The following is a 27,675-nucleotide window of genomic DNA, read 5'->3' as shown; positions in this document are numbered from 1 at the left end:
TAAATGGAGACAAAAAGTTTATTTCTTGAAGTGATTGGCGTTTAGGATTGGAATCTTTTTTTCTTGTCATTGACTACGACGTTTCGACACTTATGTTGAGAGGGGAAAAAAGGCCGTTCAGTTTTGGGGCTACGAATGTTTTAAGGAGCAGCTTGCACGCTGGCTACGTCCGTCATCAGTCTGTGAGAGTAGATGGGAGGGACGCGTCCCATGAGCCCGCGGACCAGCGGTCTTACGAGCAGCAGCCGTCGCCGCCTCTCCTCTGCACCTTGTCGTGCGCGCGCGACAACAGGCTCTCGATGCTGAACGGGTTGGACTTGGGCGCCGGCAGGCACAGCCTCGTCGGCCGGGCCTCTTCCTCCTCCTCCTCCGACGACGACGACGTCACGTTCACGTCCTCGTCCCCGCTGGCGTCGTCGGGCCGCGACATCGGCGGTGGCGGCTGGTCGTCCTCCACGTCGATGTCCGTGTCGTCGTCGGCGTCGTCGCGGCCGCCCTGCGAGGACGGCTCCGACTCGGAGCGCGCCGCCGACGACTGGTTGGTGTCGCAGGACGACGAGGGCCGCGCCGCGTCGCAGCCGTGCTTGGCCTCCCACTCGCGCCGCAGCGTGGCCAGGTCCACGGCGACGCCCTTGGCCGCCAGCTTCCTCTGCTGCCGCTCCAGCGCCTTGAGCAGCTTCTTGTCGCGCCGCTCGCGCTCCTTGCGCCGCAGCTCCTCCTCGGGGATGGGCTCGCCGCTGCACGTCTGCGGGTGCGCGTTGTGCGCCGGCCGGCCGGGGCCCTTCTTCGTGTGCTCCTTCTTGCGCCACTTGGCGCGCCGGTTCTGGAACCACACCTGCAACCAGCCACGCGCCGTCCTCGTACCTCGCTCTCGAGCCATTACCCTCCTGCTCTGGAACCACGCGCGGTCCTCGCACCTCGCTCTCGAGCCACTACCCTCCTGCTCTGGAACCACACACGGTCCTCGCACCTCGCTCTCGAGCCACTACCCTCCTGCTCTGGAACCACGCGCGGTCCTCATTCCTCGCTCTCGAACCATTACCCTCCTGCTCTGGAACCACACACGGTCCTCGCACCTCGCTCTCGAGCCATTACCCTCCTGCTCTGGAACCACACACGGTCCTCGCACCTCGCTCTCGAGCCACTACCCTCCTGCTCTGGAACCACGCGCGGTCCTCGTTCCTCGCTCTCGAGCCACTACACTCCTGCTCTGGAACCACACACGGTCCTCGCACCTCGCTCTCGAGCCACTACCCTCCTGCTCTGGAACCACACACGGTCCTCGCACCTCGCTCTCGAGCCACTACCCTCCTGCTCTGGAACCACGCGCGGTCCTCATTCCTCGCTCTCGAACCATTACCCTCCTGCTCTGGAACCACACACGGTCCTCGTACCTCGCTCTCGAGCCACTACACTCCTGCTCTGGAACCATGCACGGTCCTCGTACCTCGCTCTCGAGCCATTACCCTCCTGCTCTGGAACCACGCGCGGTCCTCGTTCCTCGCTCTCGAGCCATTACCCTCCTGCTCTGGAACCACACACGGTCCTCGCACCTCGCTCTCGAGCCATTACCCTCCTGCTCTGGAACCACGCGCGGTCCTCGTACCTCGCTCTCGAGCCATTACCCTCCTGCTCTGGAACCACGCGCGGTCCTCGTACCTCGCTCTCGAGCCATTACCCTCCTGCTCTGGAACCACGCGCGGTCCTCGTTCCTCGCTCTCGAGCCATTACCCTCCTGCTCTGGAACCACGCGCGGTCCTCGTACCTCGCTCTCGAGCCATTACCCTCCTGCTCTGGAACCACGCGCGGTCCTCGTTCCTCGCTCTCGAGCCACTACACTCCTGCTCTGGAACCACACACGGTCCTCGCACCTCGCTCTCGAGCCATTACCCTCCTGCTCTGGAACCACGCACGGTCCTCGCACCTCGCTCTCGAGCCATTACCCTCCTGCTCTGGAACCATGCACGGTCCTCGTACCTCGCTCTCGAACCATTACCCTCCTGCTCTGGAACCACGCACGGTCCTCGCACCTCGCTCTCGAGCCATTACCCTCCTGCTCTGGAACCACGCACGGTCCTCGCACCTCGCTCTCGAGCCATTACCCTCCTGCTCTGGAACCACGCACGGTCCTCGCACCTCGCTCTCGAACCATTACCCTCCTGCTCTGGAACCATGCACGGTCCTCGTACCTCGCTCTCGAACCATTACCCTCCTGCTCTGGAACCATGCACGGTCCTCGTACCTCGCTCTCGAGCCATTACCCTCCTGCTCTGGAACCATGCACGGTCCTCGTACCTCGCTCTCGAGCCATTACCCTCCTGCTCTGGAACCATGCACGGTCCTCGTACCTCGCTCTCGAGCCATTACCCTCCTGCTCTGGAACCACACACGGTCCTCGCACCTCGCTCTCGAGCCATTACCCTCCTGCTCTGGAACCACGCGCGGTCCTCGTACCTCGCTCTCGAGCCATTACCCTCCTGCTCTGGAACCACGCGCGGTCCTCGTTCCTCGCTCTCGAGCCACTACACTCCTGCTCTGGAACCACACACGGTCCTCGCACCTCGCTCTCGAGCCATTACCCTCCTGCTCTGGAACCACGCACGGTCCTCGCACCTCGCTCTCGAGCCATTACCCTCCTGCTCTGGAACCATGCACGGTCCTCGTACCTCGCTCTCGAACCATTACCCTCCTGCTCTGGAACCACGCACGGTCCTCGCACCTCGCTCTCGAGCCATTACCCTCCTGCTCTGGAACCACGCACGGTCCTCGCACCTCGCTCTCGAGCCATTACCCTCCTGCTCTGGAACCACGCACGGTCCTCGCACCTCGCTCTCGAACCATTACCCTCCTGCTCTGGAACCATGCACGGTCCTCGTACCTCGCTCTCGAACCATTACCCTCCTGCTCTGGAACCATGCACGGTCCTCGTACCTCGCTCTCGAGCCATTACCCTCCTGCTCTGGAACCATGCACGGTCCTCGTACCTCGCTCTCGAGCCATTACCCTCCTGCTCTGGAACCATGCACGGTCCTCGTACCTCGCTCTCGAACCATTACCCTCCTGCTCTGGAACCACACACGGTCCTCGCACCTCGCTCTCGAGCCATTACCCTCCTGCTCTGGAACCACGCACGGTCCTCGCACCTCGCTCTCGAGCCATTACCCTCCTGCTCTGGAACCATGCACGGTCCTCGTACCTCGCTCTCGAACCATTACCCTCCTGCTCTGGAACCACGCACGGTCCTCGCACCTCGCTCTCGAGCCATTACCCTCCTGCTCTGGAACCATGCACGGTCCTCGTACCTCGCTCTCGAACCATTACCCTCCTGCTCTGGAACCATGCACGGTCCTCGTACCTCGCTCTCGAACCATTACCCTCCTGCTCTGGAACCACGCACGGTCCTCGCACCTCGCTCTCGAGCCATTACCCTCCTGCTCTGGAACCATGCATGGTCCTCGTACCTCGCTCTCGAACCATTACCCTCCTGCTCTGGAACCACGCACGGTCCTCGCACCTCACTCTCGAGCCATTACCCTCCTGCTCTGGAACCACGCACTGTCCTCGTACCTCGCTCTCGAGCCATTACCCTCCTGCTCTGGAACCATGCACGGTCCTCGTACCTCGCTCTCGAGCCATTACCCTCCTGCTCTGGAACCACGCGCGGTCCTCGTACCTCGCTCTCGAGCCATTACCCTCCTGCTCTGGAACCACGCGCGGTCCTCGTTCCTCGCTCTCGAGCCATTACCCTCCTGCTCTGGAACCACGCACGGTCCTCGCACCTCGCTCTCGAGCCATTACCCTCCTGCTCTGCAACCACACACGGTCCTCGTACCTCGCCACTGCTAGACTCTCGAGCCATGGCCTCCTGTTCTGGAACCACACCTTCTAATACACGCACGTCCTCGTACAGTCGACTGTTTCCTTTGCCATCACCAATTATACAACCACAAACCATGCTCCTGTTCTGGAACTACACCTACAATCACACATATCCATCGTACAATGAACTGAATCCCTCGTCATCACCACTTGTAGACACTCAAGCAATGCCCCTGTTCTGAAACCACAAACACGTCCTCGTACAGTCGACTGTATCCCTCGCCATAACCACTTATAGAACCGCAAGCCATGACCTCCTGTTTTGGACCCACACTTGCAAGCATGTGGCTTACCTTAAGCAATACACTGCATATTTAATTAACATTATGTCTGGCACAGATCACAGCTGAACCACGCGCAAGTCATCATACAATCAACTCATACATATTACTGCTTCTTTAGCAATCTATAACCTCTTAGAACCATGCCCAATTCTTCTTTAACGAAGTCTGCGCCTGTTCACATGCGTGAGTCAGCATGATGCTGTAACATTTGTATAATTTTGGACAGTAATTTGCATCAATCGTTAGAACGAGGACATCTCAATACCTCTTATTTTGGAACCACGCCTGCAAGTACCTATGTTGTTAATATTCGGCAATACTTTGCAACATTCATAATCATGATGTCTGGCAGAGTTCACCAACTCATCATCTAGAACCACATCTGCAACCACACACACATCATCATAACAGGACTCTTCTTCGAGTCACACCATCCTGCTGTAACATTATGATGTTGAGTGTGATCTTGACTCCCATGAGAGCGGTTGCTGGCCTACGACGTGTTGGAGCTGCTGTCATCTTTAGCAGCCGAGAAAACCCCCCAACAAATCCACAGAAAGGGTCTATGATGCGCTATTATAGCTTTTCTGCGCTAATGACAACCCTCTGCTTCCCTATGGTACTGACGGTGTTGACCGCAGAGGGTTTCCTTAGGAATCCTCAAGTGCCGGGAAAGGGTTATCAGAGGAAGCAGTAAGGGCCAGTATCGGTCACTGATCTTTCGTTTGAGGGTTCGGACTCCCGAGCGCTCCAGCTGTCGTGTCTAAGACACATCTTAATGTGAAGATACCCAGGTTTGTGGTAAGAGCGACATGTCCCTCAGGAGCCTGATACCTGTCCTGGAACTACACCTGCAAGCATGTGGATAACTTTGGGAATTACATTGCATAATTCATTAGTGTGAGTTATGGTGCAGTTCACTCCGTCCTATCATAGAAATGGCTTATAAGCACTATTGGTGAAAACAGGTTAAATGTGTTTGCCATGCTAAGCAATCGCCTTCAATGTGTTTTCGTGGTTTCATGGACTTATAATCTAAAATTAGAAATAGCCCCTCTCCTCCATCTTTTTATTTTTAGAACTTGATAAGCCCCTGGCTATGAACTCTCTCTGTGTACCATTCTTGAGACACATGCATGTCCACTAGTCAGCATAACATCTGGCAGTATGTACGAACTGTAAGACATATATACGGTTTACAGGTCATACAGTCGTCGAATGACAAGGGGGTAGGCCAGGGGCGCAAATCTGTATGATCCGCAAGGGGGGCCACCACGGCCCAAGAGTTTGGCGTTTGTGGGTTATAACCGACACAAATCATATCTGGATAGGGTGCTTGTATGTTGTATGCTGTCCATTATTTGGCCTATATGCATGTAACAAGAAGGAAACAATAAAATATACAAGAAGTTTTCCTTAAGACATAGTTTTGATGTTAAACCCGTTTCGCAGTCACAATTTTGCAAGCATAAGCCAAAGGGAGGGCCTTCTTAATTCCAGGGGGAGCCCCCAGGGATCTACGCCTATGGGTAGACCTAATTGAATGTTATGGTTTACTTTCAGCAAACCCTTATGTTCTGTGGCCAACTACTCGGCAATACGACTCATGTCGACGGGAGCGTGAGTGAGGTTGTCGAGGTTGTACTGACCGCGACACGGGACTCCTTGAGGTCGAGCCTCATGGCGAGCGCCTCCCTCATGAAGACGTCGGGGTAGTGGCTGGCCAGGAACGCCCTCTCCAGCTCCTCCAGCTGCCAGCTGTTGAAGTTGGTGCGCGACCGCCGCCGCTTGCTGCTGCGCAGGAAGTCCTCTCCGTGCGCGGCGTCGTGGTCGCCGTCGGCCCGGCCGCCCGCTGGTCCCTCTGCGGCAACAAGGTCACGGTCGAGGTCACTCGGCCGTCGAGACCAAGAGGACTGTCTTTTTGCGCAGTCTTTGGCCTGCTCTCGGTCCACTGTTCGTGTCTTGCAGATACCTCCTCCTGGCTCCTGGGCTGAGATAGTGTTCGTGCACGTCCAGAAGCCAAGCAGGACTCGGTGGCTCTGGCCACAGAACCTACAATCGTGGTCCACCCGGTTACCATGATCCACCCAGCCACCATGATCCACCCAGTAACAATGATAAAACCAGTTACCATGTACCTTTCACTTACCATGATCAATCCTATTACCACGATCCACCCAGTTACCGCAATCCACTTAGTTACCATGATCCACCCACTTACCAAAATCCACCTAGCTACCATGAACCATTCAGTTACCATGATCAACCCAATTACCATGATCCACCCAGTTATTATGATCCACTCAGTTAACATGATTAATGGAGAGCTGTTTTGGCTCTGTCTCACACACCATGTAATTTCTTTTATTTAACAGTTATTTCTACAATTTTAACTCGATAGCTCACTTGCGCTCTGTTCAAAATTTTCACCTTCAATTTACGAAGGATGCTGGTTTCAAATTATCCAGGGATATTCGTAAATTTACGGTTATCTTCGGTAATTTACGGACACTTGGCTCACTTACTTTGGACATTAATCCAAAAAGGATATAATTGGTATAACTTGAAAACATTCAAAAACTCAGCAAGAACACTCTTAATTTTGTCCACGTGTGTGTTTACCTTTGTTTATAACGAAACATCAAACTCGGAAGTCGAAATAAGCGTAGTTTCTAGGTCAAAATAATCTACAAAGATTCAGTTATTTAAAATTACGAAGAACTATACTATATTCAGTTAAAAAGTCTGTAAATTTACTGTAATTTCTAAGCCAAAAATTCTCATTGCGCAATGCAGTGGACTCTAGCGCATTCTTCTCGTCGTGCATAGGACGACTATGATATTTGAGTGGCAACCATAAACTTTATATGGCCGAAAATTAACAGGTTGTAATGCAGGTCCCTTGTGTGCTTTCAAGAATCTGTACAGAATGTCACATGCCTAAACATTATTCAAATGCATGTGTTATATCATTTTAACCCTTCTAAGAATTAAGAATACAGCAAAAGAACTAATCCGGCCTCAGCGTATTCTTAAATGTTTCTTTTTCTTTGTAAACAAACACTACTCTGATATCTTGAGCAGTTTTCAAATGGTGTGGTTTCTTCTGAAGCCCAGTCCACCGCGTGTGTACTTGGGTAGACAGGGGCCTTAAACCTCTGCGACCATGCGACGTTAAACCTGACCTCTTAATTTTTTTTTACTGTTACGTGCTCCTTTCGGTGAAAGACCTGCCGCCAAGATATATTTGAATACTGAACCCTAAACTATGAGAACTGCTGCAAATCAGTGAAATATCAGGAGTCTACATTTTACCTGCTTTTTTTTTTGTTCTGGCCATTTAAAAATTTTATTTTTTAAGCCTTTCTTTAAAGGTTTGTGCCCTTTGCATTCAGGGTAGTCATTTGAGGGGCACCAGAACATCGTTTTTAAGTCAGGAATTTTGCGGATTCTATTTTACCATAGAAAATAATAAATTGAACGTTTCAGAAGGGAAATGTGTGGCTAACTCAACGCTAAATATATTTTTTTTCTTTTTGGATTATAACACCATGTCCCGGAGTCCCTTATTCTCGTATGTACCTTCTGGGGGGGGGGGGGGGGAGTGGGAGAATCATTAAGTTTAACCCACCCCTCTTACTCAACGGATACTTGAGTAGCCGATGTCGCGTGATGGTAATTCGTGCGTCCCAGAGTGTCCGCCTGGAAAAGGGTAGGGGGAGGCGGGTGTTAACGGTCCCTCAAGGCGTCACTTAAACCGCCATTAAGGCGTATTGCCATCCTGCCCGCTTGTTTGTAACCGCCAGCAGCTGGGCGACGAACATTCGCCGGCGCTTCGAGTCACCGCCTTAAGAGGCCACTCCAGTGTTTCAGGGGCACTACGCAACCCGCGTTAACCTCATAACATTCAATGCTATTTTCATTTTGCTTATAACTTTTTAACTATTATAGATTTCGAAATGATGCTTGCTTGACATGTAAGACAACGATGCTCTTATCAAAGCCCTTTTCTTCAAAAACGTGCATAAATTATGGTTCAAACCTAGACAATACACTTATGCATATTGGTAAAGATTAGAATAAAACCATAATTTATGAACGTTTTTGAAGAAAAGGGCTTTTATAAGAGCATCGTTGTCTTACATATCAAGCAAGCATCATTTCGAAATCTATATTAGTTTATTAGTTATAAGCAAAATTAAAAATAGCATTGAATCTTATGAGGTTAACGCGGGTTGCGTATTGCCCCTTAAATACTGGAGTGGCCTCTTAAAAGGCCCCCGCCTACTCGCACAATCAGTGTGCAGAGCTTCACAAGAAACCACAATATTTAACAAAAGAAATTGTGAGCGAGTATTTCAGCACTCGCCAGTGATGTGTAAACATCCAACCTCGGTAATGAGCCAAATTGCATGTGTTCTCATATTGTTCGTGCTGCAAATAATCTTACGTAATAATAGGTATATTAAAATATTATCTGACTTTCAGACGACTTTTTTTACACACTTCAATAGAATATTTCGAAACTAACGTAACAGAAAGGCAAAACTTTGTCTAAAATTTCAGAAAATAAACTTCCCTTGGCCTTAAGACTGTCCAGTTTTTAATGAACTGCCAAAAAATATTTTTAATAATTTAGACTTTAATTTGTTGTTTCAAAAAGATAATTTTGTGACAAAAAAATATTTTTATCTGACTATATTAGGGAACTAGGTATCTTTTTCTTTCTGGAGATTCAGATAATATTTGTTTGTTTTTTTCGGGATGGAATTTCTACCCTTCTCACTACAAATCCATACTAACATCATAAAGAGAGAGCGAACGTTTGTTGTTTAAAACTAAGTTAACGCGAAAATACTAGACTGATTCCAAAAATTATTCCAATTTTATTAAGCTACATTATTACGGATGACCATATTTTTGAAACAAAAATTTCCAATATTTGTAACTAAAACTGGTGAAAAACGACCAGATTGACTGTTTTCTTGACTTAGGCATATTAAACCTTTATAAGTAGTATATCTAAAAGATATATAAATTTCTGATATTAATCCAGTTCTTTCTGTAATTATTATATAATATCCATACAGTATTGGTTACTTAATTTTACATTTGAAGGACAGGTACAAAAAATAGTTGTAACATGAAATTTATTTTTTAAAAAAACTGTGTGTCCGATGGGATTTCCAAAACTTTCATCCCCTATTTAACCCCCTTAAAAAAATAGTTTCTTAATTTTCACGTTATATAAGTAAATCGTAAGCAAACTTTCATGCTTCTAGACCCAACTATTTAAAATGGGCGTTGTATTTGTCACTCGGTGTTTGATTAAGTAGCTATCAGTTTTTTTTGTACTTGACTATTTAAAATAAATTTTGCTGTGTTAAAAAAATTTTTTATCAACTCTTTCGAAGCCGGGCTGTACCAGCAGATATTATTTTTTGGTAAAAAGATGAAACAAACTCGATGAAGATAGGTACGGCGGGTTAATTTTCTACGCTTGATTTAATGTTGGCAGCGTTGTGAGGAGAAGGAAAAAAAAAAAAAAGCCGGTGGCCTTTCCATATGGCCACATGGCCATCTGCGCAGCGCCCGCCGCTCACGGACTCTCGCCCACCCGGTCTCACGCCCGTCGGTAATCTATCCCTCCGCCGCCAGTTGTTGCCCTGCGCTGCAGCACAGGGCAACACGGGGCAAAAACTACCGCCGCATTATTTACACATCAGCGGCGCGTACGTGAGAGCGCAACACTCGTGGTGCGGGAGGGAGGATGCGGTCATCTGAACTTTAATATACGTAAGTTATATAGGTACCTATAGAAGCCGTAAACACATTAAAAGGTATTGCTCGAGTTATTTCCTTCTATTGTTTTATTTGTTTATCTATTTAAGTGCTAGCCGGGCAGACATTGTCCAAAAGAAGGCAGGCACTTCAAAAATACAATAACGAAAAAAAAACACAAAGAGAGGAAATACATGCAAAAAAACGCAATAAAGGGAAAAATATAAAAAGAACAATAATATAAAAAGCTTAGTAAAAATAATGCTAGTAAAATGTATAGATTATTATAGGCTGCTATAGTATTTTTGTATACACACCACTGTAATAAATCTCTAAGACAAAGTTTATGAGGTTTCGTGAAGGGATAAAATGATTTACAACAATATTGTTAGTATGAAAAGTACGCTGAAGCCACATGTTATATGACCTTGGAGATGTAAATATCTCGTTTCTTCTATGGCAGTAGGATGATTATGTTATGTTATTGAAGAAAGAAAATAATTGGATCAGGGTTTAAATATAATATGTAGTAAGAAATTATAGGAACATTTGAGAAAATGTATTTGACAAAATAATGATAACTAACTTAACCCCTAGCATGCCCTTTTAGTGCTCAGATATAAGTGATGTAAAGAAGAGTTGCTAATATAGTTAGAATTTTTTGTTATAAATTTAAAAAAAATTAAATTTTGTCGTACTTATTTCAACTTTAAATGTTTCCCCTAAAATAAATGTCTAATACATGGTGTTAGGAATTGTCAAGAGATGTAATGCTATGACGAATTTGAAGTTGCTTTTTAACCTCACCATCATCATATTGTTTCACTAAAAACATTGCAAAAATTATGCTTCATAACATTATATGATGATTAGTAAGTATGCATTAGAATCTCTGCCGTTAAAAAAAAACTTTCATTTAAAAAAAAATATTTAAAACTATTTCCAAAAAACATACACTATACTTCAGCCAATGTTTTGGGCGTCTAACCAATATGGTTTAACAATTAGCTAAAGAAAATAAAGGCTTCACACACACTCTTACGATGTAATCATGCAGACGATGCCACCCCTTGGCCTAATATGACCCTTGTGAGTTACTGTCCTACGGAGTGCGTCTCTGGTTAGCAATTTGTTAGCAAAAACTAACTGTAGCTGTTTAAAAGATACTTAATATTGAAGTTTTGTTCAAAATCTTGAAATAATTCCGATAAGAACTGTAAAAAAAACGCCATCATGAAGTGAGTAATGTTCCGCAAAGATGTTCACGAAACATCAGCAAGGAATGAACGTTAAAATTAATTCCATCAAAAAAAGTTTTGCTGAATTGATAAGAAAAAAATGGGAAGAGGTAGGGGGCCGTTATAGTTTTTACTGAAATAATTAGTCATGGCAAACACTGCACACACTAACTCCCGAACTTCTTACCCCCGCGTGATATGACCCATCCGACACTTAAAATTAAATCTGTGAAGGTACCAAAGATGTTTCTAACAAAATGGTATCCGCTCGAGATATCCGAGCGGGGTCTGTCTACGAAAAGCACTCAAGAATACGCTGAGGGTATATGGGTAGTTCTGTTTTTCGCATTTCGTTTTTGAACGGTACTTAGGTTTTAGAAGAGTGAAAATGGCTGAAACGCGTGTTTTCAGAATAATAATTTTTTATGTATGAAACTCCTGCTACAGATTCTTAAGACCGCTCAAAGGACTTACATGGTAACTTTATCTTCACATCCCCGCTGTATAATGTTAAGACCTCCGCCCCAAACTAATAACTTCCCTACGCACGACGGGAATACTTTTGCGCCATTCCACCGCTAGAAGCACCAGCGAGCATCGCACTTATCATCCCAACACACCAACACAAATACAACCCTGACCAAGCAAGCCACTTAATGTATCAGTGTCCTAAACTATTATGCTTCTATAATTGTATTACTACGCTAAAGAGTTTGAATATATTTATAAAATAGCCATCGTTATTTTCTATAACTTATTGTTCTATAGTTTTGAAAACTCTAATACCTGTTTATACATAAATTGTACTATGAACTGAGAACATTTTAGTTAATCTTTTGAAAGTGGCAACTCTTCATTTTTAGTATATTTCTCGCAAATAAAAATAAAATATAAACACGTTTCCTTAAAATTAAAATTTAAAAAAATACAGGTTTAGTTTGTTTGATTCAAATGGAGCAGTGTACTCGAGATTCGCAGTAAGGTAGGATGTTACTGATTTAGAACAGTTTACACCATATTTAGTTTAGAGTGCGCGCTAGCTATCTGGTGAACTTCTGGCTCGGATCGGCCAGGTCTCGAAACCCGTGCCGCAGTGGTTAATGAGCGAGTTGTCTCGTCAATACAGCATCGTGCTCTGTCGAGCAGACAAGAGTTGTTTGTTTTGGCGTCGTAAGATGAGTGTATCCGGCCCATTGCATATGTGCGTACACTCTTAGAAATTACATTAAGTTTACACTGTAAATTTTTTTTGTTTTGTAGATGGAACATAAATGTTTGTGTAAAATTACAGATTTTTTTTAATGTGTACATTTACATGAAAACACTACAAAATTATAACTTCTTACGCGGGCATTTATGCTTTGTGTTGTCCCAGTAGATCCAATAATTGAAGTTATTTGTAAACCGTTCCATTAATAGCTTTCCAGTAGCCTATTATCTGCGCACATGAATAAGCATAATAAAAATTAAAGTCAAATTTTTGTAATTTCAATAATCTTTTCCGTGATTTAAAAAATAATGCATTAATCAAACGTCAATTAAAAAATTCCCTTTGGGCACAGCCTACAGTCGTAGGTAGATTTCGAAGGTTTTTTTTTCTGGAAATATTTTGGAAACCTTTATAAACTCTGGAACATTTTAATAACTTAGTGTACATATCTTTATGTTCCTCCTTATTACAATATGATCTATTAAACATTTTCTCATTTTCCATGCAGTGAAAATATTATGAATGTCGAACTACCAGTAGCGAGTAGCTTATTTGGTGAGCTACCAGTGACAGTTAAGCCCCTGAGAAGCCGGTAGATATCTAGTAGGAAAATATATGTGTATCGTATTACACTGAGAATTTTTTACTAATTATCCTAAACATTTCGTATCGGCTGATTTCACTTATTCTTCGTGTGTTTATATTCATCTTTGTTTACCATTCTTGAGGTAAATTCTATACTGCAGTGTAAACCAGCAATGATGTATGCTCATTCAGTTGTTTTAAATAAAATCAGTAAACCCCAAGTGTTAGTTACATGTTTTTAAGGTACTATTGTAAACTGCCTAGGTTTTATTACTAGCATACAAGTAAATCACCTGTTAACTTGTAAAAATTTAGGTCATTAAAATTTTACAAGAGTATGTTTGTAAGAAGTTTACCTATAACTGGATATTTTCACACTAAGGTAAGATGGGGTAAATCGATGGTAGGGTAAGTGAGAAGTAAAAATTTTAAAAATCACTCTTTTATATATTTTATATTAATTAATATGTACCAAAATGAAGCCTATAATTTTAACAATGCATTCTAAAAATATTTATGTTCAAATATTTACTGTAGACTTAAAAAACAGTTACTTATATGCAATTATTATTATATTTTCAAAATATAATATTTTTACAATAAAAATCATGTCTTAATTCCTTTTTCAGTCGTAGTGTGTGCTTTAAGTATATAAATATTTTGGTTTGAACTGTTTGAGCAACAATTTACCTTAGCTTTTTAACATGCATCAAAATATGGTTTAGACCAATACTCTAAATTATCCCACATGGGAAATATTAGCGGAAATAAGAATTTTATCTAATATTGTCGTTAAATTCTTTATTACAATTTAAAAAATCATGTTAATTTTAGACATTATTGGACTCTCCTACAGTTAAAAAGTTTTATAATAGTACAAATTCAAACAGTATGAGTTGATTTAATGAAAAGAAAAAAAATTCCGCCGTCTTACCATACGTTTAGAACATTACTTTGATATTTATTGACTCGTAGACCTACTTTCGTGGTGAAATGGAGCTCTTTTTACAAAAGTAAAAGTTTGTAACCAACAAGTAACATTTTACAAGTTCGGTAAAATATACAGGTAGCTACAAGTGTTTCACAAAAGCACACTTGTAAATTTGTAATGAGAAACGAATTTTAACAATTTTACAAGTATTTTAATTGCATGTTACCTAAAATATCAGAGTTATTGTTAAGCGTAGTTTAAAAAAAACTTGTATGACACTTGTCTACTACTAATTTTCCACCTTCCTTCAAAGGTAGGCAGATTACGATTAGGTTTAAGTTTACTAATAATTATCCCAGAAAGATTATGTACTTTAGTTTTTACCCTACTGTATTTAAAAAAAATACAGATGAACTAAGATCATAAAAAAATTTATGATGCAACTAAAAATATTATTGTTACCAGTACATTAATTAAATTAGGATATGATACCAAATATTTTTTGTTACAAATGTACCAACTAATAGCCTACACTTGTTACACACAAGCAAAACTTTTACTGGATAATGACAACTTTAGACGATCTATGTGAAATCCCTGTTCGTAACAACTTGTGATTACAAGGGCTTATTTTTTACTATTGTTTGTGTTTTGAGCCCTACTTCATAAAACTACAAGCCTAAAAGCTACACGTTATTATTTACAAATAAAAGTTTTACAATTGTAAAACTGAAATGTTTCATAAAGGAAATGGTTTGGTTTCTAAAAGTTGGCACACTAATCACTAACTCTGAGTTACGAGTCTACATTTCAGCTGGGATTTTTATGTTTAGATGGATCTTCGTATTGAGACAGCAAGTTTTGTCTAAAAACTTAAGAATAAAAAATTACCTTAATGAAACCAAAAGTGCATAGCAAATTCCAGCTAAAGACAAAATCACCCGGAAATAAAATCACAAAAACAAAAGATAAAATGAAATTACAGATTGAAATGAAAAAATTTCCCCTGTCCCTAGGACTTGTTCCCCGATAATAAAATGTGCTGTAGGTATATTAGAAATGTTATTTGGCATATACGTACCTTGAAAAAATATACAACAGTGAGCAAAATACTGTTTTCGTGATTAAGTATAATTTATATTTGATGAGAAACGTAACAATTTGTCTTTTTCTTGTATTTTTTTTTGTTTAAATGAAATGCTCTTCAGTTAGAAACATAACAGATAAAATATCAAAGCTAATATATTAAAGTACATGCACCACAAAGAGATGCCTAAAAATATTCAAGCATAATTTGACATGAGTATATAAATTTAAATAATTCATAAAATTCATAATAATCTTGGGACTGCAATTGTGTGGTCTACTAACCTCAATAACACTAGTATTATCTTCCATGGTTTACAGAAGGTTGTATCTATCATAATGCAATTCAAGCATACAAACTGTACTCGTAAAATATTTTACTTTGGTGGTAAGACTATGTAGTAGAAATTTCTACGCATATTACAAAGCCCGCGAAGGTTGCAAGAAACTTTATGAGACACCAGACTGTAGTATTACTTGTAGAAAAAGCTTGTGACGTGCAAATCTGCACTTGTAACAGTTAAGAGTCAAATTGTAAGTTTTGTGAAACAACTTCCTTGATTTTTTTTTCCCCATGACTACAGAGGGAATTTACTTGTGAATAGTATACTTGAAGTCTGGCGGCGTGTAAGGCCGGGCGCACACAGAGTGGGGCACGTCATTTTGTCTGGTGGCAGTTGACCTCCACGTATTTACATGAAAGAAATGCACACAGGATCAGACGCGACACGACGCCTCAAAACTTGTCGCGTTCAGACACGAGGCGACAACATCGAACGACTGCTCCAAACATCGTCGCGAGCAGTGTTCTGCGCATGCGCGAGAAAAAAAAATTGTTAACCAAGGCATGCCGTAGTGTGTTTACAGCTGACTCGTTAAAATACTGTTTTTCATTGTTCCTTTTATCTGAGTTAATATTCACTTGTATAGTAGTATTGTTATTGTTTTTTTTTTCCACGTTATGGAGCTGGATGCAGATAGATTAGTATGTTCAGTACAGGAAATATTTGTTTTATATGATCGAACTTTGAAGGAGTATCACGACAAAAATTTGCTTTCAAGAATATGTGAATTTTCTAAGTTATGACAGTTCTAAGTTGCGTTTTTAACTCAGTTTTTCCAAGTTGTGATATTTCTAAAATGTGGCTTTCTAAGGAATGACGTTTTTATGTTGTGTGGTTTCGCGTTGTGTGTTTCTAAGTTGACAGTTCTAATTTGTGTGTTTCTACGTTATGACTTGCTAAGTTGTGTGTTTCGTTGTATGTTTCTTGATTACCTGTTTCTAACAGCTCTAAGATGCGTGTTTCTAATTTGTGCTAGTTCTAAGTTAATATTTTCAGCGTTATGTGTTTCTAAGTTGCGTTTATCAGCGTGGTGTGTATCTAAGTTAAGTGTTTCTAAGCTATGATCGTTCTAACTTATGACAGTTTTCAGTTATATGTTTTTTTCCCGAGAATTCTAATCTATAACAGTTCTAAATTGTGTATTTCTAAGTTGTGACAGTCTAAGTTCTGATTTTATAAGTTACGACGTTACTAAGTTCTGTTTTGTGGCGTTATGTGTTTCTAAGTTTATGCCAGGTCTAACTTATGACAGTTCTAAGTTAGGTGTGGATCCGTGTGTACACTGAGAGAAAGGTTTGTTTGCCTCAACAAAATATTTGTTTGTAAGTATGTGGCGAAATAAATATATTTTGTTAATTCAAACAAACATTTTTTTTAGTAGGAAAGGTTCTGTTGACCCAACAAAAATGATTTTGTCAACTCCGATATATATTTGGTTAGGTGTAACAAATCATTTTTGTTACTTACTGAGTTTGGTTAAGCTAACAAAATATTTTGTTCCACCAGGTAAATATTTGTTTCGCCATATATAAACAAATTTTTTTTTTGATTCAAACAAACATTTTTCTCTGTGTAGGTAGGGACTAGGCCTTGCGGGCTCGGAGCACGGCGAGGTGACGCGCGCTGGTGGCGGCCGCCAGCAGTCCCCGGGTGCCGCCTCTTCCGGGCCCATTATACCCTCGCGCCGCGCCACCCGCCCCAACTGCCAGTAAAGTTCATCAAACGTAAAAACTCGTCACCGCTTCGGTGCGCCCGGGAAATAATACCGTTTTTTTTTTTTTTCCTTCTTTCTTCTTTTCATTCCGTCTGTCCTCGTTGAATAATAAATTTACTTAAACACTCCCTCCCCCATTCAAAACCTCTTCCTCATACGTCATTTGAATGGTTGAATATTTCAAATGCTCTTTTGAAGCTTTTTTTTTTCGGGATTACTTCCGGGAACAAGGTAAAAATTTTTTTTTAATTTTTTAATGTGCAAATGAATCTTCATTTGTAATTTACTCGTTCTAACTTGAACCACTTAATATAGTTTTTAACGATATTAAGACGAGCAGGTAAACTTAAATTAAGTCCTAGTGGGGAAATGGTTTACATTTAAAAAAAAAAAAACCTTCACCGTGTATTTTGGTTCTATCGTCGGTCGATTGATAAGGTGTGTTTCAAAAATAGTCGACAGAGTTAAACGAAACAATAAAAAAAAGCGATAAGGAACCGACATCGGACATTGCAGTCGATTTCAAAAGCGCACGCGGGAATGCCTACCACGTGTAGGTATCACTTGCAGTTCTCGCACGTGTCCGAAATCCCCTCGTCAGGTCAGAAGGGCGTACCCACAGTGCACATCTGCACGCTGACACGAGACGAGGCTCGTGGTTAACGGAAGCCCCGGCATGACTTGTACCTACTACCCATTCAACGAAATAATAAAGAAGCGACATTTAAAAGGAATAAAGTACATGTACAGTAAAAATATTTAAGCCGAAGGGTCACGCTAATACCATAGAACTTCTAGCCACCCGAATGAAAACCCAAGTACGAAGGACGTCCCGAAATTAAGTCCCGAAACTTTATTGCCAAAATAAGAACACCATGGCATCATGAACTATACACCTTACATTTTTCGACATAGTCGCCACCGACATTGAGACATTTGTCGCAGCGTGCAATCAGTTTGAAGAAACCGCTCTGGTGGAACTCGGTGCCCTGCGAAGCAAGGAATTGTCGCACAACCTGCTCCACCTCAGCATTGTTTTGGAAGTGATTTCCAGAGAGTGCGGCTTTCAACGCAGGGATACCAGCTTGCACTCCCATCGGCGATCACGTTTTCAGCACACGTCTGTCCGCCAACGCGATTTGTGCACGAACAACCTCCGACACGTCGGTCTGCTGCTGTTCTCTCTTCTTCGGCGCTCTGCGCATGAGTCATTCCTCCTCCGCTGACTACTTCCGTCGTTAAAACCAGCAACTGGTGTGGATTCTTATGGCGATTGTTTGTTTCACCTGCTTGTTTGTACCATCTGCTCTAAAAAAAAAAAATGACTAAACTTACTTTCGGAACGTCCCTCGTAGATTAATGATAAATAATATACAATTATTACAGAAAATAATACAATGAAATGGCAGTTATAAACCCTTGGTAAACCCTGTACGCACACTTGGTCTAGTGGCTAGCGTGACTGGCTGGGGGACCAAGGGACCCGGGTTCAAATCCCGGTCGGGGAGGGGGTTTTTTTTTAACCTTCTCCATGGTTTTCATGTCTGGGTGTTTGTGATGTCTTTTTCACCTTCAACCCGCGGGCATCATCCTGCTTCGAAAAGCATAAGGACATCACCGTAGCGTCGCCTGAGCTCATGGTACCCAGTAATGAGCTAAAACGACCATCATCAGTAGATCCCTGACAGTTATCAGACCCGGAAGGTGACAGTCCAAGAAACGCCAATTATATCGAAACAGTCTTACCCATTCTAGACTTGGAGATTTAACTCATCGTTCTGTTCTCCTGAACAATTTAGGTGGAGGGTGAGAGAAAGAATCTGTGAAAGGTATCAAAGGCGCGATTAAACAGAGTGAACGGGATAGCGAGTAGGGAAAACGAAATCTCGTGACAATTCTAATATCCTACACATGGCGGAGTAGCTGTCCGCGCACAGAATTACAAAATTGTATGCTTCAGTACAAAGTGGCTCCCAGCAAGAAAAATTGTTTTAAGAGAAGTTTGTTCCTAAATGTTCCTGAATGTTCCACACAGATTCATTTTCTCTGCGCAATTCTACAAATGTAATAGTTGCTGCTTCTGACCACCTCATCTTCTTGAGTAAACTCCTCTACTAGACTGCACCGGTCCACGCAGGTAAAGTACATACGCGGGGTGTAGGGAGGAGGAGAGTGGGCGAGCTGCTATCCTCATGTGCTACCCCACTGGACTCTTCAAACTAGTAGCTTTAGTACTCTCCCAACTGTCCACACGAGGATAGTAGAGCGACTTCTCTTTGCTTTCCCTTGTTGCCATCCCGTTTACTCTGCCCGTGTGATCGCCCCTTAAGGACTGGCACGGCGCGTGTGTTCGGGAAGTGGTTACCGGGCCCCTGAAGTTCACTCGTGCTGTGCATGTCCCGGAGGAGGTGGGTTGGGGGGGGGGGGAAGTACTCCTGACCACTGAAAGGAGAGACTACCGTCTGTGCTGACTCTGCTCTGGTAGTTAGTGAACCCTCCGCTCCTAACTCTCTGCACTCGAGACGTGCGGTGTTTTCCCCTGGTTCTACGTGTCGGGTGCAGGTGCTGAGAACAATGTGTGGTGGGCGGACAGCTGTAGCCCAGTGGTTCGGAGCCCAGGCCATAGTCATAAACAGGTCCCTGTCGCCTTAAAACAGAATAAAATCCAATTATTGAATATTCGGTTGTAATTTCAATGGTTAAAATTTAATGCTTGAATTAAACATCAATTAAAAATAAAATTATGCGTCCATTTTCGTAAATAGTAGCTACTCGGTATTATCTCCAAAAAAGTTTTTCATATATGCAAAAATTACCACATCCATGTGTTGTACGAAGTTACAATATCTTCCTTGTAGTATTACAAACCATTTTCTTGGCAACTGGTTTTTCAAAGGGATCTTTTGTAAAAAGAAAAATATTTTTTTTCTTAGCAGAGCTTAAGAAGGAAAAAAACGCGCTTTTTATTAACAGCTCAAGATATCCCGTGATGGAAAACCGGTTTGTGCAACGAGACGAGATCACACCTGAATCCGTAAGAGGGATAAGACCCCGCCTTCTTTATTTTTTCCGTCTTTTTCGCTATAGCCTAAATGTAATTTTGGACTATCTGTCACAATTGTTCGCATGTCAAGGCATAAGCCATATCTCCCGGACTTTCTACACCTTGTAGCAACCACATGTTTACTGACATGCTCTAGTCTGTAAGCGCTGGCGAGGAAACAACTTATTATTTCACGCGGACGACCACAACTTTCATGCCATGTCATTTGGCGCGGAAGCTTTGTTGCAAGCGGTATGAAAATATTTAAAATTGCAAAGATGGAGAGGCATGATCCCCTTTTCTAATGGGGCAACTGGCCACGATAACCTCCGCAGTTGCAAGCCCCGGAACAGCTCGGGACTAACAGAGGACTCTGAAAAATCGGTAGGCGGTGGGCAAGTTCTTTTCCCTGTGTGCCGGAATGGGGGATGCGGTTCCTTCGTCCCCGCTGAATGGTCCACGTCTTAACTTCTCTGCCGTCGTCTCCTCGGTGGTTCACTCTCCAAGCGCCCCAGTTCACCAGCTGACTGAGTTGTTCGGTTCGCAGCCCGCCTCGCTTCTCGCTTGATTTTACAGCGCTGGCTACAAATAAGGCCGCAAGTTCCGACGATGACAGCATTTCGGTGAAAGAGGTGGAGTGCAGGTGATTGTTTTTTCGGGGTGATTTCCGCCACGTCATCGTATGATTCAGCTCCTCCTCAGGGCCGGTGCAAGGTAAATTGGCGCCCTAGGCGAAAAACCTTAATGCCCCCCCCCTCCCCCAGGCCGGACACCCCAAAAAAAATTTTTTCTTGCCTCAAAATACATCACGTAAGCCTAAGATTTTGTCAACAATCAAATGTGAGCAGGCTTACTTATATCAATATAAACATTCCAAACTGTTACAAAAATCCACTTTCATCTAGTTTCAATAATTGTTAAACATATATCAGCTGTTATGTGTCGTGCTGCGCCGCCCCCAGCTACTTGGCGCCCTAGGCGGTTGCCTAGTTCGCCTATATGGACGCGCCAGCCCTGGCTCCTCCTTACAATACAAATAAATGTATGATTTCACTGTTCGGTTTTTCAGTCAACCTCTGGTTTGAATTTTCCTGAATATGACTTTATTCATTTTGGTAAGGTTCCCGAAAATGCAATGAAATTTACTAACATATGCATTGCATTGGGAATGTAAAAATTCAAATATGGTAGATTTCCTGTGAATTATTTTTGGACAATGTAGTGTTGTAGTCTGGATTTTATGCTTAGTACTTACGAAACTGAACCAAAGTCAAAACTTCAGGTATTTTTTTTATATAGCATATTTTAACGTGAGTCCGTACACATAAAGTTTACAAATAACTTTAAATAATGAAGGTGGGACAACACAAAGCATAAATGCCGGGTAAGAATCTGAACCCAGTATTACTGCGAACAGTATTTTGTAGTTATACAGTTGTTTCCATGTAAATATACAAATTGACAAATATAAGTAGGTATGTAAGTTTACATGAATATTTCTGTTTCTGTTCTTATTTTTATTATACTTTTTTTCATACCGTTCCTTGGTAAAACTTCTATTGTTCTACATTTTATCATATGCACAACTCTTTCTCATTAGTTTTTCAACAAAGTTTTGTGACTGTCTCAACGAAATTTCTTAATATTTTCTCTTTTGTACTTTAGCGATATTTTCTTGCTCTAGATACTTTTTTTCTTCGACGATGTTTTATTTAAATTTGCCATTGTTAATTTATTTTAATTTAAAAAATAGTGTTTTAGCTGTTTCTTCTTTTACTTCCAATTAGCGTATCAACTTGTTCTCTTTTTACTCGAATTTAAAATCTCTCATTTTCTTCGAACATTCATTTCGATTTTTAAGAGCGAAATTTTATCTACGCTTTAGTTTTACCTACACCAAATGTAATGATGTTCATATTATTCCTTCGTTTTTATTCTCTAATCATGTACCTAGGTGTATGCCCTAATAATTTTATTTGATTTTTAATTTCCTTTACGATTTTTTCCTTGGTTTAAGCAGTAATAATGCCAGTATACTTTTTTTTCTTCTCGAATTCATAAATGGTTCTCCTCTAAATATCTCTTCGATTTCTATTTAATTAATGAGATTTATTGATACATTCAGCTTTGCGCCATTCCATTCAAAAGTGTGGAGAGCTTATAGGATGTGGATTTAAACCGAGATTAGTCTTAATACGGCATATACTTGTCTTAACTCATAATCAAGCCAAGATATTTCATTTAGTAAACCGTTATGCGGTTAGCTATGTAGTTGGTTAAAGAGACCCTAATCCACGTAAAAGGTGCAAATTACTTCTCAAGCGAAGGTTTTAAGAGCCACAGTTATTAGTTGCCATTTGAGGACTATAAATGCAGGATACGTCTGTCGAAAAATTTAGACAAATGAGACACGGAAACTTTTTTCAACCAGAGCACTAACTTTATTTTCCTTTAAGACTACTGGCAGTTTTTGAAATTTTGGGTGCTTCGAAACGCATAAGATTAAGTCAAATTAAAACAATGGAAACCTTGTGAACATACTACAGACTATGTCGCTAAAATAATTTTTTCCACAGGCACAAATAAAAAATCTTACAATACCTATATATGTAGATACATATATCTGACAGTTATAGAAACGTTCACCGCTAAAACGCTTGCCTGTTTCAGAAGTTACTTATAGAAATTACTATTAAACTAAGAAACTTTACTACATAGTAACTTGAGGGTACCCTTAGCGTGACATATTTTTCAAATGAAAAATACAAAACATTGATTTTCCTCGTGTTCTTGGGACATTTGCTGACATGTCTGTTAAAACAAAATTACCGACATGTTTTACGTGTATAAGTAAATGGCATTTAAAATTGTCAAGGCAGTGTAATTACGGCATTTGCGGTGATGATGGATGGCGAAAATTAATACCTTTGACGGCTTCTTTACCTGCGGTAAAATAGGCAAGAAAACGTTATTTCTATATATCCTTCTTCAGTGTTTATTGCTGGTTTCTTATAACGTGGCTAAAATATTGTGGAGATGCCGTTTTACAACACTAAATCATTTCTCCTTTGCGTAGTGCAGTGAAAAAAAGACAAAAATGTGTTTATCTGTAAGAGTGGAACTAATTACTGGACTGAAGATGAACATTAAGGCTGACAGACATTATACGTGAATTAAAAACGTCTAAAATATATATCGCAAAGTTATACTTCTTAAGGCGCGTTAAAGTAAAATGACGAGGGTGAATTTTTGCGATGCGCGCGCACCGTGTACAGAAATCTTCACAGGAAGATGGTGGACCTACGTGTATGAACATAAACACATATATGGTCAATTTCATAAAAATTATAGGACATGCCAAACGTATTGGTGTGCCGAATGAAACTTTATGATAGTGAATCTACCCTGGAACATGCATTTTAGAGATTAAAATAGTCATAGTGAAATTTAATTTAAATTTTTAAAAAACCTACTAATATGTACTGGTATTACAAATAGCTATTATAAAACACATTCTCCTTATCATCGTTAGTTAGTCTTCGTAGCACAGTGGTCATAGTGCGCGGCTGTTAGGCTAAATGAACGTGGTTCAAAATTCGTTAGTAGGAAAAAAAATTACTTTATAAAATTACTGATTACTATGGATTATACAAATTGTGCTTTAGGCAGATATATGTGAATGCAATTTATTTGTTAATCGTATTGCTATAATATAATTAAATACATAGCTCAGCCCATTGGGTTGGTTATTTCATACTAGGTAGGCCTATGTTCTCAATTTTACTTGAAGTAATATTAAATTAATTACGTTTGTTAGGAAATGAATTTTCGTGAATTCGCATAGGTAATAAAAATAAAACTTTATAATAGTACAACTATCCTTTAGTATGTGCGTAATAAGTTATCATCATCTAACGTGTGCGGAAACTTTTACAGAATTCACTTTTTTAATGGATTTTAACAAGTTGTGAAGTATTTTATTAAAATTTATTGTCAGTAATCAGGTCCAAACTGGTATGTAGTATTTTTTCAGGGAAGGGGGGGGGGTTCGTTTTTGTTGAAGACATTTCATTATAGAGTTCAACCTTTCGCTCTGAAATCGAATAGTCGACGTCGATTGTCGACGTAGTTGCTCCGATAGCGTATTCTAGTGGCGGGCGCGGAATAACGTGTGAGTGGCGTTTAAAAATTTAGTGATTGATTTTGAATACTGGTCCATACAATTAAAATCACTTATAAATTGTGAATTAGTGGTAGAAATTGTATATATAAACTTAAGTATATTCTCAAGTAAAACCTATTTATATGTTTTCGTAGGGCATTATAAATTATAAATTAATTATTATATTATTATTTATAAATATTAAAAATTTATAAATTAGAGTAAACATACGGAATTTTTAATGATTTTCATTAAAATTAAAATTTATCACGATTATATTATTATAATAAATAATTAATTGAATACACGTGTTTATATTAATATTGAATACTGATCATACCTACATATCTCATTAGACCCAATACATGTAGGTACATGTCGCAAAAAAAAGCTTACAGTTAATCGATAGCTAAACAATAGCTAAACATTACATAGTTCTTCCTTTTATTCCTCTGAATATAAAAGTGCTTGAAACTATTTGGAAAATTAATTGATCATTATTTAGGGTAATAGAAAGTAAAGTAATATGTTGGCTAAATCTAAACGATATTACTCTAAAACGTAAAATGTAAATTTTTTTTTAATATTTTCTGATGCTCATAGTTTTAACCCTTACTACATAAATGTATCCATTTTTTTACGTATTAAATCTAACTTTCATCATTACTGTGATAAAAGTTTATAATATTATTGATAATACTTTTGAAATGGTAGTAGTAATTTATCTAATAAAAGCTCACTTAAAGTGACATAAACAATTGCTTCTGTGAAAAATTCAGATGAAAAAACTGTGATGTAGGTGTAATCAATTCAAAATCTATACTACCTACAATGAGGTGGGTAAAGTCTAGTAAAGGTAAAAAACCATATTACTTTTTTTTTCCATATGACAAGGGTAATGAGTTCCGCGCCTTAGCTGTTACTCTGGTTTTAAGGAAATAATTTTTTGTTTTAACTACCAAAGCTCTGTGTAAGCAAACAATGTAGAAATACTTCAAATATAAATATATTCAAATAAATATATGTAAAAATATTGGTTTTTATATATTTTCGTGTGATTTTTTCTGCTGTTTTATTTTTTCTGGTTTTTCATAAAATTTAATTTAATTTTTCCCATAGTAACTTTAAAATGCTACACTGTCTTTACCAACGTTTTACTAAGTAAAGTTCATTTCAATGTTTGCAACAGTTATGCAAATCATTAAATTTTACACAATAGATATAGTTCCCTTAAGGAAGACAGGCTGCATACATCTATACCACACAATTGTAGCATGATTAAAAAATTTTAATAATATTTTAAAAAAACAAAAGGCAAAACTGCAACTTTAAAAAAAAACAGACATGCATTAAATTTGTGGGCTGAGTCTTCCAAAAATTACATATGGGGTAAATTATGTAATTACGCCATGGCTACAATAGCTCATAATTTTTTTTTGTTCGGTGGTATTTCTAGCGCTTGTACCATGCCCCGACTACCCGCTGAAAAATTATTTTGATGATGCAGGGAAAAAAAAATAAACCTTGGTTTAGTGCACAAAATATAGTCATTGGTTCCACGAAAAGTTGTGTGCAGGGTTGGTATCCAAAAACTGGTATTTGTGATATCTTCCTGGCTGTGACAGTGAATAAAGACTGCCTCTTTGTATGTGTCAACTTATATGTAAATTTTAATTACTGACGAATAATTTGTTTCAATGTAGTTTTTTACTGTAATAATGAAATTAATTTGGCGTTATTAGCCCATATGGATACAATAATGCTTCTCTCAATTTAATAACATTTTTTAAAATAAAAATAAAGAACCATTATATACTAACATTTTTCAGCATATGAAACATTTGGTATTAAAAGATTGGTGTGTAGGTAGGTACCTACATATGTTTGCTACTTGAAGAAAAAAACTTTATTTCAAAGTAAAAAGGAATTTTGAAAATTAATGGTGTTATTGCATACCATTAACCTGTCTAAGCCTATTTCCTTAGTTACTCCCTCAAAAAATCTTATATATTAATATCATTAAATATATTTCTCTAAATTTCTACAAACAGTATTTTTTTAATTAAATTGCAATTAATTTGGATATCGTATGCACTTGGGTGTGATAAAATGTCACCTAGCGGACTACTAACACTATTTAATGCATTTTTAAGAGCTCAAAATAAGGTTAACTCTATGTAAAACCTGTTGGTATTGCCTTTGCATAATACAAAAATTAATAACAACGTTAAAGTTATGTTTATTTTTAAAAATTGTTATAGTTTTTAAAGTGTCTTTTAATTTAGTACTCACCAAAATCGCTATTACGAAAGAATTAAGTAAAAACGTTCCAGGACTTTGGACTTAACAAAATTTATTTCATTAAGAGGTTAGATTAATAAACATGGATTCAGATTTTTTAATACAGTAACCTAAATATTACGAATCGGGAATATTAAGTGCGGTTAAAGTGTGTACAATAAGTCGGAAATATTTGAGTGTTAATACTGACACTTGCAAGCATATTACCAATGAATGTCTATTTTTCATTATGAAAAACTGATGGCAAAGTTTCCAATCGAGTAATTAACACCTTAAGCTAAGGGGAACACTGTAACACAAATTGCCTTAAATAAGTTATTAGCTGTATGCTGTCAACATGTTTATGTAAACTCCAGACGTTAAATTATCACAATCCGTGATATTCAACTCCAACCTTTACTCTTTTAGTTGTGTTATTTTGGTTCTTTTAATGATTTTTTCTTATTGCCGAGCAATTTAATCTTCAAAAATTGTAGCTGAAAACAAAAAAAAAAGTTTTTTTTTTTTTTTTACAATAATAACGCCACGTGAAAAAGTGGTTTCAAATTTATATAGGATACTTTTTTGAAGACTGTAATAACTTTGTAATAAGAAAGGTTAAATACAATTAAAAATACCAAATATTAATTTTTTTTACTTTGTATCAGTTAATATGCCGGCAAAACAGCAACTTTACGAATACTGTGATGGTTATTATCTCTGTTAATGGACTTTAACCTCACATCTAAATATGTTATTTTTTTAATCTTTATAAAATGAAATACGTATTTTTTAAACCTGATGAAAAATTTAATAAAGACGAATTTTACATGCTCTTATTGCTGCAATATTGTGCTCAAAAAAATTAATAACTACTATGTATTACATAGTATAGGTTATATCTAATACAACGCCATTATAAATTCTGACTTGCTAAATGTTCCGTGTAAAATGGGCCATACACATTTATCTTGTTCCAAACAAGTATAAAAATAGTTAAGTTATACAATGTATTTTTAATGTGTATGTTCATTCTAACATAGTATACTTACTTTTTTTAATACGTTCTAGTTCATATTTCAATACCTGAAAATAATCACAAGAAGATTTTTCATAAAATTTGAACACGTGTTTTGTC

At 39.9% G+C, this 27,675-nt stretch overlaps 1 protein-coding gene across 1 annotated transcript; it reads right to left on the bottom strand.

The window, feature by feature from the left end:
• On the bottom strand, window positions 1-27,675 carry LOC134537626 (homeobox protein unc-4-like). Its single transcript, XM_063378285.1, has 3 exons — window positions 27,590-27,675; window positions 5,813-6,024; window positions 1-835 (listed from the first exon to the last, which is right to left on the bottom strand). The coding sequence occupies exons 2-3, from the start codon at window positions 5,861-5,863 to the stop codon at window positions 233-235; spliced, it is 654 nt and encodes a 217-aa protein (XP_063234355.1). The 5' UTR covers window positions 5,864-6,024; window positions 27,590-27,675; the 3' UTR covers window positions 1-232.

This window comes from Bacillus rossius, chromosome 12, assembly GCF_032445375.1.
Source record: "Bacillus rossius redtenbacheri isolate Brsri chromosome 12, Brsri_v3, whole genome shotgun sequence".
NCBI lineage: Eukaryota > Metazoa > Arthropoda > Insecta > Phasmatodea > Bacillidae > Bacillus > Bacillus rossius.
The sequence above is the reverse complement of the archived record's forward strand: the minus strand, read 5'-3'. Positions and strand labels throughout refer to the sequence as shown.

Coding starts and splice junctions, on each gene's coding strand:
- LOC134537626 (XM_063378285.1), bottom strand. CDS start 5,863: ATGAGGGAGGCGCTCGCCATGAGGCTCGACCTCAAGGAGTCCCGTGTC. Junction 836..5,812: donor TCAAGGAGTCCCGTGTCGCG/GTCAGTACAACC, acceptor GGCTGGTTGCAG/GTGTGGTTCCAGAACCGGCG.